General features: G+C 43.5%; 2 protein-coding genes across 2 annotated transcripts; one reads left to right on the forward strand and one right to left on the reverse strand.

The window, feature by feature from the left end:
* Nucleotides 1–6,762: 6,762 nt before the first annotated feature.
* Nucleotides 6,763–8,845, reverse strand: LOC123440635 (mediator of RNA polymerase II transcription subunit 10b-like). The gene is made up of 5 exons (XM_045117199.1): nucleotides 8,631–8,845; nucleotides 8,433–8,513; nucleotides 8,234–8,336; nucleotides 7,292–7,381; nucleotides 6,763–6,834 (listed from the first exon to the last, which is right to left on the reverse strand). Exons 1-5 carry the CDS (start codon nucleotides 8,843–8,845, stop codon nucleotides 6,763–6,765), a joined length of 561 nt encoding a protein of 186 aa, XP_044973134.1.
* An 8,294-nt stretch (nucleotides 8,846–17,139) lies between these two features.
* LOC123445141 (NEP1-interacting protein-like 1) lies at nucleotides 17,140–19,796 on the forward strand. Its single transcript, XM_045122083.1, has 5 exons — nucleotides 17,140–17,482; nucleotides 17,921–18,099; nucleotides 18,407–18,490; nucleotides 19,139–19,306; nucleotides 19,407–19,796. The coding sequence occupies exons 1-5, from the start codon at nucleotides 17,311–17,313 to the stop codon at nucleotides 19,548–19,550; spliced, it is 747 nt and encodes a 248-aa protein (XP_044978018.1). The 5' UTR covers nucleotides 17,140–17,310; the 3' UTR covers nucleotides 19,551–19,796.
* Nucleotides 19,797–20,244: the final 448 nt, after the last annotated feature.

Consider the following 20,244-nt stretch of genomic DNA (forward strand, 5'->3'; position numbering starts at 1 on the left):
CGCAGCGCTAGAGTTTGAATGTGGCATCCTGTCATCGGAGATGAAAGTGGAGGTAACCGGCCCACCATTCCATTTTTTGTGCGGTTCCATTCACTGGTGGATTGCACTCGTGTGGTACACGCATCGGAACATTTGCGCTGCGGCGGCAGTAGAATTTGTTTTCAGAGGTGGTCGAGGTGGTCGCGTGGCAAGCCGTCGGAGCTGCCGTACAAGACGACGCTTAGTTTGGAGGGGCTACCGGAAGAGGCGTGGGATCAAGACACCGTAAACCTGGTGCTCGCAGGTGTCGACGGCGAGCTCACCGACATGCTCCCTTCTACAGACAAGTGGTTGCTTCATTGCACGGCGTGGCTACGCAATCCTAGTGCAGTGCCGAAGGCGCTTACTGTGTCAGTGATGGCACCTCCTTTGCAACCTTTGATGCCAGACTCCGATGACGAGAATGCTCATTCACCGCCGCGTCCGCTATCTCCAACTTATCGTGGATGCATTGATTTTACGGTGATCATGCATGTGAAGGAGGTCATTGACCGTGGGCCATTGCTAACTGAAGGGTTGGCTGATGAATTCCTCCCCGACGAAGGCGTTGATCTAACACGGAAGCACACATTTGCAACCTGGCGAGGCAAGATAGATGGCACTGGCCCTGGGCCAAATGGCAAAGCTTAAGAGCGGAGCGAAGAAACTAAGTTGAGCCGGAGAGTGCCTAGTTGTGGTTTGGTTGTTCTATCAGTACTAGTTATAATATGTTGTGAGGTTGTGATTGTAAGACCTGGCATTATAATAGCTGTCTTATTTGTTTCCTGGCAGACCTTGTTAAGTTATGTTAAGAAATGTATGTTGCATCATATTATGTGCTATATCATGTTCTGAAATGTCATATTTGTTCATGATCTGTTGCAACAAATAAAGATGAAAGTTGGACTGGAATTCTATTTGTTCATGATCTGCTGCTCTGCACTCTGTTCTTAACTGCATAATGTGCTACTGCCTTTCTCAACGACTCCACTGAATCAAAAACCATACCTAGTTTGAATTGAGGATTTTCCATCTTCACTAGTGGGTTAAATGTTTTGAACCTATATATGGGTTTCTCTTTCTTTTTCTTCTTCTTGTACTCCTCATCATCAGAGTCACTCTCGTGCATCTTCTCAAAATCATCTTCTTCTAGTAGCTGACGTTCCTCTTCAGTGACATCATCTATGCCTGGAACATGTTTGTACTCAGCTCCTACTTTCTTCCCCTTCTCAACCAATGCATCCTGCACAGCATCATCTACATTTTTATCATACAACTCATCATCTTCATCCACTGCATAATCACTATCATACCATGTTGGATCAGTCTCTGAATCACATTCCCATTCCTCTTCTACATCTGATCACCTGTCAGAACTCTCTGCATCCTGCACATTACATGCATCTGGTATTTCAGAATTTTCACCACTCTCCGCACTAGCTTTGTTGCTATCTGATTTCACAGGCCTCATTTTATCCTTGCTAATAGGGCTAAGTATTACTTCAGGCAATTCAGGCACAACCCTATAAGCAATGTCATCTTCCTCCTCCTCCAATTTTTCAATCTCTATTGTTTTCACATGTTTGACAAACAAAACAAACATCTTTGAAATAACAGAAGCTTCTGCCATCTTCAAACAATCCACTTCAAAACCAACTGCCATAATTTCTGAAATTGTTTTACCAGGTGGGCACCAGAAAACAATATCCAAATCACCAGGTGGATAATTCAACTAACCCAACATATAGTCAATCATATCATTGCAGAAAGTGTTCCTATCAAGGTTATCAAATCATGATACTTTTCTATCCAAATATGCCAAATTAATTCCTTTTCCAATGAAAAACCCACCATGATGCATGTCTATACTGAACTTTACTGAATCCGAACCTACATTGTGAAAAACATGATACATTAACCCTAAATCGGCCGGTGAGGGGGAGGATCGCTAACCGTGCGGGAGGGGAGGGGGAGGAGAACGAGAACTAACCGTAGATCGCCCCTCCCCCTCTTTTGTCCTCAACATCGGCAGCATCTCCATCACCTCCATCGGTACACTTGCCGCCGACGAGCTCGACGCACCCGCAGCGCCGCCGCCAGTCGCCTCCCGCATCGGGAAACAGGTCAACAAAGGCAGGCAGCGACGTCCCCAACTGATTAGCACACGGAGCAAGGTCTTTTGTGCAAAAATAACCCCACACGTGCGCCTCGCGTGACCTCGAACGGAGAAAACCGGGCAGCCGACGGCCCAAATGACGGTTGTGACCTAAATAAGCCCGCAAAGCAAGTTCTGTGACGGGTTTTTTCGGTTTGCAAATAATGGGACTTAAGTACACCCGCAAGACAAGTTCTCAGACCACCAGCGCCTTTTACTATATGATCTCACATGTGTGCAGGACATGTGCTTAAGTAGCATCAAATGAATGGCACACCAACCCTCAACTCATGTTGGGTTCCCTCCTCCTGCATATATTTAGAAAGCAGCACAAGCGCCATAGTTCCATTGACGAGCGGACAACACTCACCAAACTTTAACACGCTGTGCAACTCTTTACAATGGCATGAGCTCTGTGTAGGTCGATACCAAAAACAAAAATATTAATGAGAAACACATAGAAATAGGAGGCATCGGGAAAAGATCACGTGCCTACAGGTGACTTCACGAATGACGGATCTAGGTAGCTTGAAACATCAAGAAGTTCCATCATCAGGCGTATTGCACACAATTGTCCACCCACGAGGGGTCTTGATGGCACAAATTAGCGAGCAAGTCGAGGTCGAGTGGCACACTAATCGTTGTCATGTGATCAGCTAGTGGGAATAACGATTCCTGCAGAGAGAAACTAAAGGAGATAGGGTTGTTGCTACTGAAAAGAGGGCAAGAATTATATGTGTGTTACCGAACATGCATTCATAAGATCTGAGGTTGATGCTGCTTTATTTAGTGTGTAGGAATAGAACTGAAAAGTTTGCTCGATCTACCCTTATTTCTTTTTTCTTACCATGCATAATTAGGGATCAGTTCTTTTGCGGCTTCTAGCAGCTTATTGCAGAAATAAGCTAGAAGCCCACAAAAACTCGTTTAAAGAAGCTAGCTCAGCTTATTTTCATCCTCACTTCCTTCACAATGGAAAAAAGTTGGGGGAGGGCAGCTTCCCGCAGAAGCCCACTTACAACCGAAGGGGTATAGCAAAGGGACCCTATTTTTTTACAGAAATTATGATAAAACTGCCATTGGCCAGCCACCCCGCACCGCCCGCTCGCTCGACCCCCACCCCGCCCGCTCGACTCCCATCGCGCTCGCTAGGGTTTCTCTCCACGCCGCCGGCCCCCGGCTCCAGCTCCTCCTCGACGAGGCCCTCTCCTCCGCCACCAGCCCCGGCCTCCTCTGCTCCCCCGCCACCGGTCCAGGCCTCCTCTGCTCCTCCGCCGCCGGTCCAGGCCTCCTTTGGTCCCCCGTCGCCGATCCCGGCCTCCTCTGCTTCCCGCCGCCGTTCCCTTTCTGCGCGGCTCCTCGCCGCGACTCTCTCCGGCGAAGGTCCACGACCAGCGGGTAGCCCCCATCTCCCGCCCTGCTCCTCCCTATCACGTTGCCTGCTCCCTTTCCTCTAGCACTGCCGCTCTCGACCCTTCCCTTCGGCGTCGCCGCTCCCCGCCATTCCCTCCGGTGTCGCCGCTCCCCGCCCTTCCCTCTGGCACTGCCGTTTCCGGCCCTTCGCTCCGGCGCCCCGGTCATCTCGTCGCAGTTCGCCGCCTCCCAATTTGTCATTTGCATCCAGGTCGAGCTACCCATGGCAAGGGCATTACAGACTTTTCACATACCATAGCACACACAAGCTAAAAAAACAGGCATTGAAAAGAACTGGCTAGCTTATTATCTAGAGCTTATTTTTACAGGAGCTTATTCACAACTTATTTTCACAGGAGCTTATTTCCACAACATGCCTCAAAAGAACTGGCCCTTAGATCAGCTAGCCCCCAACATATGTACACAAAAAAACAAAAATGTAGCGGAACTCACACTTGACGGTCGCCACTTTCATAGCCCTTCAGGGTTTAGGCATTCAACACCTGAAGCCAAACAAACCCCAAGGTCCTTCAGAAGATCTCAATCTGCACGCCAGGGGAGCCACCTCTAGAAGACTCACTAAACGAAGAACCCCATTTTGGCTCTCGAGTTCCCAAGAATACTTACAGTCACCTCATGTTTTATCAGATGAGCGAACTTCATCAGACGCTTCAAAAATTCTTGATGGTGGTCATGCATAGACAAACAAAAACACGGTAAATCTAGATGAGTAGCTAGTCTCACAGGCACAAGTGTGATAGTTGATGATACATCATGTGGGTCCTTATGTCAATGCTCAGGTTTCAGTTTGGCATCTCCATTAGGCAAAGCGCTTTGGGACTGAGCCAACCTCATTGACTCCTGGATAAAATGAGTAAATAAGAAATCAAAGCAGCAAAATGCAAATGAATGATTAAAGAATTATTGTAAGCCCATTTAACAGTCCAATTTTAAAGCTAAAAATTAGCAGGACAAAATGTAGTTGTGTAGATGTACAAAGAATGCATCACCAGCACAAAAGTAAATTCTGACCTCGCCTAAATCAAGTCCTGACACCAAGATCTGCTAAAGTAGCAGGTTCCGATAGAACACAGATATATACAGGTATTGCTCTCACAACTTCCAGAAGGGGGCGAAAGATGCCCCAAGGAAGTTCCTTCTTTGTGATTGCGCCAACTATCTGAGAAACGAGAAAAATAAGTGATATATTTCTTGTGTCACTGGTCTATATCATCTGATCAGGAGAAAGTTTGTTAGGATGCAGCCATGTGTTGTTGTTCGGTTGACTGCAAGAGTGATGCACCCAGGAATTCTGCTATAATCGGAGGATTTTAATTGGCAGTGTTCAGTGGTGATGTAAGCTTCTTTGGGTAGAGTCCGCAGTTTGCCATATGTGCAGTAACAACAAATTTGGAGCGATGTTGTTTACATATATCACATGCATTTTTCTGAAAGCACTTGTAAAACATGGAAGGGGATCAGGAAAGAAGATCGATTAATAACTCCAGATGATGGACATTTGTGCAGGATATGCGTTGAAGTTGCCGGTAATGAATGGCCTGCCAGCCTCGGCTGATGTTGGTTGGGTTGCCTCCGCTTCCTGGCTGCATATATATAGATGGCAGCACAAGCGCCATCATTCATTCGCGCACAGACAACACTCTTCAAACTTTTGATGCCGTGTACAATTCTCTAGATTGTCATGAGGTGTGTAGGTCAACACTGAAAACAGAATGAACGAAAAATCACGTGCTAGGTGTCTTCATGGTGCTAGAAAGCTTGAAACTTCAGAGAAGCTCGTAAGAAGACGTGTCGCGCATGATTATCCATCCACACACAATCCGGATGAGACAACTTAGCGAGGAAGTTGAGCTCGAGGGGCACAATAATTCTGGTTATGTACTCTCAATGAGATCAAAAGGAAGCTCTGAAGTTAAAGTTGCTTCATTTTGGTTCGTAGGAATCAGAACTTACAAGTTTGCTCCAGACAACAAATGGTGCCTTGCCTATTTCCTTATTAGCTTCTTTCTTGACACAATAAGTAAACAAGTATGATGTTTTTCCTTATATTTTCTTAAATATTATTACCTCAGCAAGCCACCAGAATGTACAGAAATCAACAAAGATGCAACACATTTGTACCGGAAGTCGCACTTGCCTATTGAGAGGCGCCACCTCCATAGCCCTTCAGGGATTCAGCACCTGAAGCCAAACAAACCCCAAGGTCCTTCAGAAGATCTCATTCTGCATGCCGGGGTAGTCTTTAGGCAGAAAAAAGTGCAGGGCATATTCCCTGCATCTCCTTATATCAAGCTTAAACTCCCCCTAGTATCCAAAGACAAGATCATGTGCTGTCACCCTTAGTTCTATGGACATCCGCCTCAGAGCCACAGCGTTGTTGAGGATGCACAATACCATCTCAAGTTGACTTCTTAGACCCATAAATCCTGAAACCTTGATTGTTCGATGGACGCATGGCTGAAAATGCCAGTAGGCTTCAGGCTCATTGGAAAACCCTACCAACACATGTGGAAGCATCTGAAAATGTAAGATTGTCGAAAGTTAGATAACTATACACAAGCAGCATTGGAGACTGAACCTTAGTTATCCCCTATTTAAATTAAATTTAACATTCCAAATTACAGTTCCATGTAGTCCAATCTAGTATAAGTAGTTATAGTGCAGTACAAACTACGACAAACCAAATGCAACAATCACTAAGCAGACATCGTTTGTCTCAGAAGATAAACAAGAGACATGCAACAGAGTAAAGAGGGACGCTTACATTTAACACAAGCTTTTTTAGAAGAGGGGCCAACTCTATAAGACTCACTAAGCGAAGAATCCCATTCCTGGCTCTCGAGTTCCTCGGAATACTTACAATCAGTCAGTCACCCCCAGTTTTATCAGATCACTGAACTTCCTCAGGCACTTTGAAATTCTTGATGGTGGTACTACGTAGACAAACAAAAACACGCAAATCTAGCTGAGTAGCTAGTTTCATAGGCACAAATTATTCACTTCAATACAGGTAATTCACAACAAATATTGATCACTCCTATGAGGGGGCAGCAGAGAATACAAGGTTATATCAGTTGTTGGTTCATAAAACCTTCCTAAGAAAAACTATAGCAAATATAAAGAAAGATCTTGCTCTTTGCACTTGGGTCCTTCTGTCAATGCTCGGGTTTCACTTTGGCATCTCCATTAGGAAGAGCACTTTGGGACTGAGCCAACCTCTTTGACTCCTGCATAAAAATGAGTCAATAAGAAGCTAAAGCAGCAAAATACAAATGAATGAATAAGAATTATTTTACGCTCATTTAACAGTCCAATCTGAAAGCTAAAAATTAGCAGGACGAAACCGTAGTTGTGTAAATCTACAAAGAATGCATCACCAACACAAAAGTAAATTCTGACCTCACCTAGATTAAGTCCTGACACCAAAATCGGCTTAAGTAGCAGGTTCGAACAGAACATAGATATATACAGGTCTTGCTCTCACAACTTCCGAAAGGGGGTGAAAGATGCATTGAGCGATGTGATAACTAAAACATGGAGCTGCATATGATTGCTAAAGTGGTAAAATATGATCACTACACTGTTACTGGTCGACTGGAAGATGAGCGTTAAACAAAATTTTCAGTGAAGATAAACATGTGAAGGAACACCTGATCCTAAGAATGCAGGTGTATTTCCACTTACAGCGGCAGAAGTAGCACGTATCTGCCTGTACGCTTCAACGTCGTCTGGAAAAGCTTCTTCCAGCTCTTCAAGAAGGTGCTTCCTTAGGCTCTGAGAGAAACATACTGACAATATTATTTCACAATTGTAATCGTGAACCAGCTCCTCTTGAAGATCGTATAAAACACAGACAAAAAGTATCATAATCGTAGAGGAAACAATTATAAAAGCTTCTTGCGTCTATTTTGATCAAGAGTTCAGGACATATATCAGTGTACAAAATTCATACGAACTCAACGCCTAGAGTTGGAAGCAAAACATCACAGAAGAAAAATGACAGGGCAAACTTGGCGAAATGAATGCACAACTTGAATCATAATCAGAAGTAGTACAAACGTAGCTATGAGGATACGAGGCGGTGAAATGAAAAGTAGCCCCTCCTAATCACGGCCAAGATAGTCTTGTCACAAACTGAACTCACGGTTATCGTGCACCAATAAATCATAACGAACACTACAAAATGGTAGGCCTTAGAGTTTGAGGTAAATTCTATACACGTATTGGATATAAAATTGCATCTACCCTTCTTATAAAGCTCGATAATACAGTGACTGGAATCTGCATCAACAACACAATGAACACTGGTCCTACAATTCCACATTCAGTTAGGGCAGATTACTGGCAGTAAATGGGGGTAACATGGAACACCAGAAAGCTTCGAATATGGAAAGTCTCCTTAAGAACTGATTGACAGTAGTTTGTACACCATTACCAATTTAAGGTGGATAGGAAGGGGGGGTGATTCTGTTCTTCCTGAGAATAAGTTGTTATAGTGCAACTAAATTGCATAAAGGAATTTAATTCATGAAAACAGAGATGGATTCCCGTGATTGTAGTTTGGATGCCACTATATCGAGTGAGAGGGCTATGATGGTTCCTTTTCACATGGCCAACACAATTTACCTTCAAAGCATCGGTCTTGCCCTTGGTGATCTGGTTCTTGGCGATGCAGTTGTTGAGCACGTCCCTGATGAACTCATCGGGGTTCTTCCCGTCATCAATCAAAGTAACAACGCAAGCAACAATCAGGAACACACACAGTTCAGGCGAGAGGGTCAACAGCAATGAGCAACAGAGCAAGAGAAGAGACTAAAGATCTCACTTGACGACCTCCATGGGCACCTGGATGTTGCACCCGTCGGCGAGCTTCTGCATCGTGTCGAGCTCCGCCACGAGCGTGTTCCTGCACCGTACAATGCACCAAACCCTAAGGGATCCGCGCACGCAGAAAAGCCGCGAGATTAAAGGGGGTCGCCGAGGAGGTCTGTCGCGGGTGGTGCGGGGAAGCGAGGGAGCTTACAGGCGTTGGAGGAGGGGGAGCTGGGACGCGGAGCTGAAGGAAGAGACGTTGAGGTTGAGCTGGTGGAGCAGGCCCAGAGTCTTCTGGATCGAGCCCGTGACCTGCGCCAGGTTCTGCTTCGACGGGTCCTCGGGACGGTCCCCTCCCGCTCCCCCTTGTACGCCGTTACCGGAAGCGGCGGCGGCGGAAGAAGAGTTCGGGGCGGTGCTGTCCATGGCGAAGTCGGAGGGGGAGATGACTGGGAGCTCCTCTTTTTCTCTTGATAATATGATATGACGGGGAGTTCTTTTTTTTGGGGGGTAAAGCTCAGTTTTATTGGTCAAAATCCATTTCGAGTGGGATAAAAAAATATATCATGGGGATGGACCAATTAAGTGTGCTTCTGTGGTCTAGAGTACTGTATTTCAAAACTTGGCTAAGCTATTTGCTTCCTTGTTTGTCTCTCTCCATTCAAAATTAAAATTACAATTGAAAAAAGATGTCCTATGCTTGATCTCTTTGATGATGCATTCGTAGGAGTTGTCTGTGTCTCTATTAATGTCCGCTATCACTTGTTTGGAAACTGATGCAACTATGAAGTCCTGGAGTAACAAGTCATCTGCCAATGAAAAGATCTCTCGACACGCTATTGCTTACAATGTTGCGACGTTCGTGACTCCCGGCACCACCAACTATGAGCTTCCTAGGTAGCGACCACCTGCATCTCTGTGACGTTCATGACTCCCGGCACCACCAACTATGAGCTTCCTAGGTAGCGACCACCTGCATCTCTGTATACTGCCGCTCCCGCACCTCTTAGCATTGATCTCGCAACACTAGCATCCACATGTATTTTCGCAAAACCGGATGATGGGGCTCTTGGTGAGCTCCTAGCCAGTTTATGCGTCGGCTAAAAGTTATGGGGCATACTAGCTGCAACAATGGGCCAGTCCATTTCACCACTCGCAATGCAGTCCGTCATCAGGGCACTTTGGTTCGTCGCTCAACGGTTCACCGATCAACATGTGACGAGTTAAGACGCATTCTATCAGAAGCGGTTCCTGCCAAAAAAAAGTGTAGCACCAATAAATCCATGGGATAATATTTGTAAAATAGCTCCACTGAGTCCAATGTTGGTTATGGAACCAACTCCTATAATTATGAAACCCATGTGAGATACAGAGGAATAAGCTATTCTTTTTTTGAAATTTCGTTGACCAAGAGAAGTTGAAGCTGCATAGATTATTTGGATAGCTCCTATTATTACTAACCAGGGCGAAAATAGATAATGAGCATGAGGTAACAATTCCGACCATTCAATCGTTGAATTTTGAAACCAAATATGTCTATTTCCAAATCCAAAAAAATCCAAAAAATGTAACAAAAATGCTCACGGGTATTGAAGAAAATCACAAACTAATAAAGTTCGCAGATTTTTATAAAAAAAACCATCAATTTTAGAAAAGTTCCCCGAATTTGAAAAAAATGAAAAGAAAACATCATTGATTTTGAACAAAAGTTCATCAAATTTGAAAATTGTTCATTGAATTTGAAAAACAATCATCGATTTGAACAAAGTTCATCAAATCTAAAGAAGTCCGTGCATTTTGAGTTGTTGAGCTCCAATTAAGGTGTGGGGCTCGGCCCAACCTTGTTTGCGAAGGTCCCGGTTGCCGCCTTCAAGGACACCGTATAGTGAAATTGTGGCACCTTGTATTGTGCCAGGACGCGAGAAGAATATGATGAGTCATTTGAGGCGCTTGGTTAGCATCGTGTCGCCACACCCCTTCAACAAGGAAATACCTCCCTAAAGGAGGGAGGGAACTCTAATGAGTGTTATTTTTACACTCATCACACCTGAGTTTAACCCGATTTATTTAATAAAAAACGAGATGTCCACTCTATCATTGCTACGAACGATTAATAAATGCAAACGGTTCCAAAATCCTCTTTTATTTGTTTCCGCAGGAAAATGGTCTATATACAGACTAAATCAAACATATATATGAAAGGGAGAAAATATGAGATAAAGAGGATCAAATGGGAGGCGCAGGAGAACAAACAAAGTGCAATGCGATGTTATATGAGGTGTCACGGCACCGTCTCGTTCATCCCTACAACTATTATTAAAGGGACAACACCAGAATCTAATTAGAGAATTCGCTGCAACTCCATCTTTGTCACGAGGAGCATCAAGGAACCCTGGCCACCGCCATTTCCATCTTCATAGTCATAGCCACCTACTTCATCGTCACCATAGCATTCATGCAAGTTAGCCACACCTTGTAATCGTGCATTGCATCGAACAGCTACTGTAAGACATATTATCAATCAACCATTACTCTTGATGTGTTCTTGAATGTATTCTTCTTATGATACTACTGCTATGTGTGAGTAATTTGGTAAGGCCATGAATTGATGCATAGCCCTAAAACCCTATGTATTTGTTGGAGCGATTGATAGAAGTAAATTGAATTAACGGCTCATGTGTGTTAAATAAAATTGATTCGTAGTTGTCTCTTGTTTCATTCGCGATCTACATCCCTGCAAGTACCTAGGATCATGAAGATTGAGCAATGGAGAGGCTAAGTTGTAGGATCGAAAATATGTCTAGAGGGGGTGATTAGACTACTTGACAAGATAAATTTTTTGCCTTTTCCCAATTTTACTTGAGAGACAGCTACGATAGTTATAACAAGTCAAGTACACCTTACACATGCAGTTCTAATAGTATAGCAGCGGAAAGTAAACTAGCAAGTGTAAATAGGGGAGTAAGGTAGAGAGATCAAACGCATGAGGTTGACATGACGATTTTTGGCATGGTTCTGATAGGTGGCGCTATCGTACGTTCATGTTAATGAAGACTTCAACCCACGGAGGGTAACAGCTGCGAGAGTCCACGAAGGGCTCCACCGATGGATGGTCCACAAAGAAGCAGCCTTGTCTATCCCACCATGGCATCCGTCTACGGAGAACTAGCCTTACTCACGTTAGATCTTCACGAAGTAGACGATCTCCTTACCCTTAAAAACATCTTGGTTCAACTCCACAATACGAAGTACGAGGCTCCCAAGCGACACCTAACCAATCTAGGAGGCACCACCCTCCAAAAGGTAATAGATGGGGTAGATCAATGAACTCCTTGCTCTTGTGCTTCTAAAGATAGTCTCCTCAACACAAATCACTCTCTCACAGAATATGGATGGGTAGGAGAGGTTGATTTGGTGGAAAGCAATTTGGGGAGGCTACGAATCAAGTTTCAAATGATTGGATTGGAATATCTTGGTCTCAACACATGAGTATGTGGTTCTCTCTGAGAAAATGGATCTGGAAATAAAGTATGTGTTCTGAGTGCTTCTCCCACGAATGAGAGGTGGGTGAAGGGGGTATATATAGGCAGCAACCAAAACCCAACCATTACACACAAAAGAGCAAACTCGGTGACACCGAAGTTGGAAACTAGGTGGTACCGACTAGCACTAAAGGTGTGAACTTTTGAATTTCGGTGAAAGCGATATATACAACTCGGTGGCACCAAAAAGGTGACTAACGGTCAGATGGCCAAACTCGGTGGCACCGATACTCAAACTCGGAAATTCCGATTTTGTGTATCTTGACTACAGAATGTTGGTCACCCAAACTTGGTAGCACCGATGCAGTTTCGGTTGCACCAATTTGGTGGGAATGGCTAGGGTTCCGTCTGAGGTTCAAACTCGGTGGGTCCAATGTGGAAATGTTGGTGACACCGAATTTGTGAATGTGGAACTTGACAGAGTGGATATGTGGGAAAAATGACTGAGTGTTTTGATGGCTAACTTTGAGCATTTGAGCAATCAATTCATTTTACTACCTCACCCCCTTTTAATAGTATTGGCTTTCCTATGGACTCAAAAAGTGATTTCTCACAAATATAAAGTGAAGAGTCTTCTAGCTTGAAGCTTGAGCCAATATTGTTCCTCTCTTGCATCAAGGGGTATCTCCACAAAAACCTTAAGCCATAGCATCTTTTGAACTTTTCTGAAATATACTTGGAAAACACATTAGTCCAATGATGCATATGTTGTGATTAATTATCAAAACCACCCTAGGGAGAAATTGTGCTTTCAATCTTCCCCTTTTTGGTAATTGATGACAACATGTAGATCAAAGCTTCAACAAAAGATATAATCAATGATTAGCATCGACGCTTTGAGAAGTATGTGAAAAGCAAGAGCTCCCCCTAAATTTGTGCATTATTTAAAATTTGCGTTTGAATGCAAATGCACAATCGATTAGGATCATGGTTTACTCTTCCATGTCACATACATCTTGGTGGTGTGTGAAAATAGTAGCAATGCACATGACACCAACAAGATAAGTGAATGATCATCACATGGATAGCTAAAAGATAATAATGTAGCATCACACAGGATAAAAGCGTATGATCAAACACGGGAACTAGATAAAGTCATCCAACAGCCAAAGTTTTTAAAACCAAATGAGAGCAAATAAAGTCAAAAGCTCTCTCTCACACAAAGTCTATGATCTATACATTTTCCCTCCTTTGACAACAAGTTAGCAAAAAGTTCAAAAGTATAGAACTACTCGTACGTCTCTCTAGGCAGCTGATGATGGAGTCGATAGAACAACGTCTGCAAAGGCTTCAGTTGAATGTCCTGGAGCCGGAGGAGTTGATACTGTAGGATCTTGAGCTGGAGCTGGTGCTGAAGGTGCTGAAGCTTGTGTTGAAGATGTCTGTCGTGTCTCCTGAGCTGGAACAACAACTGACCGAGGCTTGGTGATGAACCTAGTAGTAGTGGGGGGAGGAGACTCATCCTCGTCATCATCATCATCTTCATCTTCATCTTCATCCTCTGAGCATGGAATCTCCACAGAGTCAACTTCATGTTGAAGCTGTCTGACAATGGTGTTCAACTCAATTACCTTCACATCCATGTTGTGGAATTTTGTCTCCACAACTCTCTCAAGACTCTTCCGATTTTGCATGATCTCTTGGATGTTCTTCTCCATGCCTTGCATAGTGCTCACTAGAAATGACATTTGCTCAGCTTGAGTTCTGAGCTGTGGAACTGGAGGTGGCCTATTTCTAGCAGCTTGAGCCTCTCCTACCTATGATGTCATTCTTGCCGCAGCTGAGTTGGGATCATTGTCATCCATCACAACCTCATTATCTTCAAATTCAGGCTGAAGAGGTAGATGGGAACGATCAAGTAGATATGCATGCTTGCCTAGCTTGGCATTGATGAGCATCTGAATGTAAGGTGCATATGCATAGGATCTCTTCTGGTTTTGAATTTTTTTTATAATTGAAAAAAATGTTTTATGGTTTCGAAATTTGTTCATGTTTCAAATTTTGTTCACAATTTGAAAACTATTCATGGTTTCAAAATATTTTTCCAGATTCAAAAAATATTCATGTTTCAAATTTTGTTCACAATTTTGTTCGTGAATTTGAAATTTGTTCTTATTTCAAAATTTGTTAAAAATTTAAAACATATTCGCTATTTCAAAAAATGTTTTGAATTTTCAAATATTATTCTTTAAATCCTAAAAATGGTTTGCTTCAATTTAGAAAAGAAAAGGAAAAAAGAACCAAAAAAGGAAAAAAAAATAAGCAGAAAAGAAAAGAAGGATAGAAAAAATAGAAAAAATATCTAGGCCGGCCCAGTCGGGCGACCCCCTGTGTGTCCGCTCGGCAGTTGGCCGCAACGAGCGGCGCATAGGAGGTCCTTGGACGGCGCTGGCACTATTGCCTTCCCCGCATTTGTTGAGATGTTAGGGAAAGGCCGACGTTGTTGGGTCGGGCCAGCCTATAACACTTAGGCCTCTGTGCCGAGTAGGTCTTCTTCTGTTTATTTCATTTTTTGTTTTTGTTTTCTTTTAATATTTTATGTTTCATTTATTTTTAGGACCAACTAGTTTTAGCAAAAATATGTGACTCTCTCCATTAAATAGCATGCAATATTTTGTACTGCCACAATTAGTTTGAGACGTTGTTGAATAATTTTGAATTTCTCATGGAATTTAAAGTGCTTTCAAAATGTGATTGGACCCTTTTTTCAATGGAGGGGTCCACACCAGTAGGTTGGTGATGTTATTTTCCTTAACACCATTTGTTTTGAAATATTTGACAAGTATGTAACAATTTTCTCTTGGTGTTTGAAATTTTATTTTATCACAATAAAATTCTATGGCATATAATGGTGGAATTTGAAATGAGATATGAAATTCAAAGTGATCAAGCACTGTTTTGTAACATGATTAGCTTAATCATGATGATCACTGTAGCTTGATTACATGGATTACTGTAGCTGGTAAGCAGGGGTGTCACATTATTATTCTAGTACGAACTCTAGGGTCGTTCGTGACACTTATAGGAATAGCTCAATAGATTGATCGAAAAATAACTTTGAGGTGATTCTACTACCTACAACAATTCATCTTATGTTCTCCGCTAGATATGAACTTTGAAGTGATTATTTATCACACGTTGAGGGATGATCATATGATTCTATCATGCTATCATTGTTGAGAGATTGCACTAGTGAAAGTATGAATCCCATGCCTTATTTCCAAGCATTTCAACACCGTTTATGCTCACTTTGTTACTTGTTACCTTGCTATTTTTATATTTTCAGATTAAAAAAATCTATATCTACTATCCACACTACACTTGTATCACCATCTCTTCGCTGAACTAGTGTACCTATATAATTTACCATTATATTGGGTGTGTTGGGGACATAATAGATTTCTTGTATTTGATTGCAGGATTGTTTGAGAGAGACCATCTTCATCCTACACCTTCCACGGATTGATAAACCATAGATCATTCACTTGAGGGAAATTTTTTTGGGTATCCTACAAAACTCTATATTTGAAGGCCGAACACTACCAGTAACCACATTAGACCAGAGAAAACTGAAACTACCCATGAAAAATCATGAAACCGTCGTAAGTAGCAAATAACATTCGCTCTCGTACAAATACAACCACAAACTAGTATGCGGCTCGTGTTGACCATCCAAAAAAAAAGTAATATACAGAGGTACACAAGCCTTAACATACGTTGACCTGACAGCCCTAAAAAACCAATGCCTATGCAGTTGATTTAAAATCACCTTTAAACTAGGTAATTATAGTCGGGCATGGCAGAGCCCCACCTTTTATAGCGGTGGCGGAGCTAGCCGAAAATCAATAGGAAGGATGAAAAACAAATCACCAGCGTTTGGGGGGTGGGGGCAAATGCTACAAATATTCAAACCTAAGCCTCCCTAAAAAAATCTTCAACAATTGATCCAAGGCTTGCGCCGGATGAAAAACAAATCACCAGCGTTTGGGGGGTGGGGGCAAATGCTACAAATATTCAAACCTAAGCCTCCCTAAAAAAATCTTCAACAATTGATCCAAGGCTTGCGCCCCCGCCCCCCCCCCCCCCCCCCCCAACATACCTCCGCCACTGTCCTATAATATTTTCTCAAAGGTAAAAGTTCTATGTACATAACATGTGTGTCATTCCGCAATAGTACTACATTGCTCTACTTAGTTTTATAAGCCAAAAATAATAATCAAACAATCATAGTTAAACTAACATGGACGTGGATACGAGGCATGTACCTCGTCTTAACTAGTACTCCATGTGTAAAGAAGCAAAAAAACATTTAGATCACGGCTTTAGTGATCTAAATGCTTATATATTTCTTTACGAAGGGAGTAAGTTGTGTGTGCCTAGTACATGAACTGTGCACGAGGAAGAAATTATCTGCTTTCATGTATGGAAGAGTCTAGAATGTAAGAGAAGTCCGAGGATGTAGTGGACAAGCTAAATACATTTTCCATGAGAAGTAATGTACAAAATCATAATCATAGAAACTTCTAGATCATATGACAGGGAAGATTTTGATGAAATAGAGCAAAAAGGGGATCAATGGCGGTGCTATCTATAAGCCATGATGGCTGCGGCCCCCCCAACTTTGTATCAAATTGTGAAGATTTTTTTAAAGAGGGCTTAGGTGAGGATTTTTTTTTAGCATTTTACACCTTAGACACTCATGTTTTAGCCTTGGCCCCCAACAGTTTCTACCTAGCCCCGACACTGAAAGAGATTGAATGGTCAACAACATTCGAATTTATCAAATTGGATCGGTCGAACCGAACTCATCCGACGAATATTTCAAGTTATTTACAGAGGGAGTACAGTATATAAGGGTACATTTACAGTTTTTTGTTTTGTTTTGCGGGGAGATGCAGATATATTGAGGTGATGGTTTTTTCAAAATGAAGATAAAATCGAGTCAATCTTTCAACTAAGGAAGATTCAGCCTGATGGGCATTCGGCAGGCAGCGTGCCGCAGCCCTAACCCTGACCAGACCACGACCGAACCGGAGCCAAAACGCCATCCATCGCACGCTTCCAAGCAAACAACAACGGCGGTTTCGTCCCTCCGCTCCCCATTAATTGCGCCCCCATCCCTCGCCCTTCCCCATCTCCTCCGCCATCCCCTCCTCTGCTCCGTCTCGCCCCAAGACTCTCCCCTCCCCTCCCCCACCTCCTCCCTCCCTTGCCTGCCCCTCAAGATTTCCTCCTCCCTCCCTTCCCTTCCCTTCCACCCGCGTCCCCGGCCGGTATATATACGCGCCCCCCGACCCGCCGAACCATTCCACGCTTGCTCCTTGGGTACCCCTGCGAGGGCGCTGGCTGATGGATCGTCGGGCGGCGCCCCCTCCTCCTCCTCCTTCGCTTTCCGGCGCGTCCTCCAGCCCCCGCTGCCGCTTCGGCGCGGCGTGGAGGGCGCTCGGGAGGGGCGGCGCCACGGTCGCGGCGGCGCTCGGGCGGGCGCTCGGCGCGCTGCTCACGTTCGCCTTCGCCGTCGGTGCGTGCGCGCCCTGTTTTTGGCTCCTCGCCCTTCCTTCTCTGCTCAACGTTTTGCTACCCGTAACATTGGCGTCCGATTACCAATTCAGTATTAGGTGGAACGGCACCCTCTCTGGTGCAATTTCGGGTTCCTGTGCCAAAATTTTCTTTGCTTCCCGGTAGCCGGTGTAGGTATTCTGGATGACCATGTGGGCAGCAATTCAATCCTGCAGGCAGGATTATTGGATCACGAGACATGCTCAGCTTATCTTAAAACCTTACACTTATCATTTTTATACAGGTTTAGGTCGATCACCCTGGCGTCCTCTGTTTTCGCTCTCTGTTGTTTAATTCGCTGCTGTATTGCATATTTGCATTGCAATTGTTCCATGAGTAGCCAGCCCATGTAGCGTGTAATGGTTGGTACAGTTTTATCTGAAAGTTTTCTGTCTTTCAGTGGGTTCACTGGTCGGGATCTTCATCGGTGCCTTCATGGGGATGTCCACCGAAAGCGGCATGCTCCGCGGCGCCGGCGTGGGAGCAGTCTCCGGCGCAGTCTTCTCCATTGAGGCTGTCGAATCCTGCATCGAGATTTGGAGATCTACCGAATCCGGAAAATATAGCTTCCTCTTTGTGGTGAGTATGAAAGAATCATCTGGCCACATCTTTTCTTTTATGTACTATCAAGAAAGGTGGAGGATCATTTTCGTGTACCTACCCAAGCACGTACCTCACTACGATGTTGACTGGCAGAAATTATGAAGTTTGCTAACTTAGGAAACCATGGAAACATTTGCTACAAGTAAATGTTTTCTCAAGGAAATAATGTTGCCTTTCATTCGTTGTTGCACTATGTTATGGACATGTTTGTGAATAGGTGTATCTGCAATTCATAAGCAGAATTATGTTTTACTTGTTCTGATCTTCTGTTTGGGTCTTTCAGCTAGACATCATCTCTAGCCTCTTCAGTGGACGAATTGTTTGGGAGAAAGTCAGTCCAGCACTGCAGCGTGCAGTACAAAGTCAGGTATATAGCTCTTCATATAAGCTGGTTGTAAAACCATAATGATTGGTATTTGGTAGTGGTGATATCCATGCTCTCTAATGGCTAAAATGGTAGGATACCTAGTAACCGTGGCAGATTCTATGAAAAATAAATCTTATATTCATCTAATATAAGTAAAAGTGTAAAACAGTTTCAAACCTAGAATTTATGATGTAGCAGATTCTTAGCATTAAAATGGTTAGGTGCACGGAGAATAACATTCCAGTACTCTCCTGCAAAGGAAGTTTCTAGTCATAGCAATATCTAGAACTAGATTGTGGGGCTAGAGAGATCAAATCATAAATGTCTTTCTTTTTCCCATCTAAAGTACGGAATTCTTCAGATATGTATGCGTGCTATTATCTTAATATAAAACAAATAAACACTCATGCTATTTAGCAAACTATCTTATATAACAGCATAAATGGTAAATACTCAAGGTAAGTGATCTTTGTAAATTCAGAAACAAAATATTGTTATCCAAGATTAAACTTGTAAGTGGATCATTTCACACCATCTGTAATTTAGGACCGTAGAATGTTTCGTTCAGTGTACATACTCTTATCTGATTTTATAGGATAGGTGAAAATGCACCATGCTACGTTTGATTCAGTGTTTTGTCTAATGCAGATGAGTTTAATGAGTACACCTTTCATTGACAACAATGACCTTTTCGAAACCGGCTGTACGGGCGGTATGTCAGCAGCTCTGATCAACAAGATCCCAGCAATCAGGTTCAGCGCTGCAACCGATTCTGCTCAGGAAACTGACAGGACCTGCTGTTCAGTATGCCTTCAGGTTAGTTAGTGTTCTTGACATGCACTATTCTCAGGCCCCCGGTAAATACAAGCCAAAAAATGAGTTGCCTGTGCTGACGACATGCTAAACTACTGACCAGGATTTCGGACCGCGGCAATTTGTGAGAGCCTTGCCTCAGTGCCAGCACATTTTCCACGTGCGATGCATCGACGACTGGCTTCAGAGGAACTCATCCTGCCCACTGTGCAGGGGTGGTGTTCATATAGACCACATGTGCTTATAGTCGAATGCCCGAGCTCGCGTTCCATAATCGTGAAATAGTCGTGTATACATAGATGTTTTCTTTCCTCCTTTTGCCAGTCTGTGGAGTGGGGCAACGTTTCCGGCTGCACGTTTCTTTGTCATAGCAATAACGTGATATGTGCATTATCTGAAATGGAAATGACTAACAAGCTACAGAATTATGGACCATGTTTTTCTCTGCTGATAGCTACTGATACTGACTTTGTAAAGGTGAATTAGCTTGCAATCTTGTCTACTGCTGCAAGTAGTGGTGAGTCTTACATTGCAACTGAAGGTTGGTGTTAATTGTACTGTGCCGCCATTGGTTGGTCAGGCAGCAAGTGTTTGAAATCAACGGCTGCTTCTCTAGCAGCTTCCGTTAAAATGGTCAAACCTTTAAATTTACAATAGGGGTTGAAAAAAAAAGCACCGATTAGATCCCGCAGGCCAGTAATTTGTTATAGGTTCCCGTGTATTAGAGCAAGCATACCTCATATATGGAGTTTTTGCGGCGCCGGAGCAGGCGGCAGGCCGGAACGGCACCGTTCTGGCCGGTCGGAGTTCGAGTTTGTCCATATGTGCATCCCGAGAAAGAAGAAGCGTGGGCAGAAAATGAAAAAAGAAAAAACTTTTATGGTATGAGTTTATGGGATCTTGTCTCATCCCATGTCTTGTGATACCGCAAGTTCGTTTTA

This window comes from Hordeum vulgare, chromosome 3H (assembly GCF_904849725.1).
Source record: "Hordeum vulgare subsp. vulgare chromosome 3H, MorexV3_pseudomolecules_assembly, whole genome shotgun sequence".
In the NCBI taxonomy this organism is placed as follows: domain Eukaryota; kingdom Viridiplantae; phylum Streptophyta; class Magnoliopsida; order Poales; family Poaceae; genus Hordeum; species Hordeum vulgare.

What these genes read in the sequence shown, in the direction of transcription:
- LOC123440635 (XM_045117199.1), bottom strand. Translation starts at nt 8,845, where the DNA reads ATGGACAGCACCGCCCCGAACTCTTCTTCCGCCGCCGCCGCTTCCGGT. An exon ending in GTGCCCATGGAGGTCGTCAA is followed by an intron (nt 8,337 to 8,432) that starts GTGAGATCTTTA and finishes TTGCGTTGTTAC; the next exon opens with TTTGATTGATGACGGGAAGA. An exon ending in GCAAGACCGATGCTTTGAAG is followed by an intron (nt 7,382 to 8,233) that starts GTAAATTGTGTT and finishes TGTTTCTCTCAG; the next exon opens with AGCCTAAGGAAGCACCTTCT.
- LOC123445141 (XM_045122083.1), top strand. Translation starts at nt 17,311, where the DNA reads ATGGATCGTCGGGCGGCGCCCCCTCCTCCTCCTCCTTCGCTTTCCGGC. An exon ending in AATATAGCTTCCTCTTTGTG is followed by an intron (nt 18,100 to 18,406) that starts GTGAGTATGAAA and finishes TGGGTCTTTCAG; the next exon opens with CTAGACATCATCTCTAGCCT. An exon ending in AGCGTGCAGTACAAAGTCAG is followed by an intron (nt 18,491 to 19,138) that starts GTATATAGCTCT and finishes TGTCTAATGCAG; the next exon opens with ATGAGTTTAATGAGTACACC.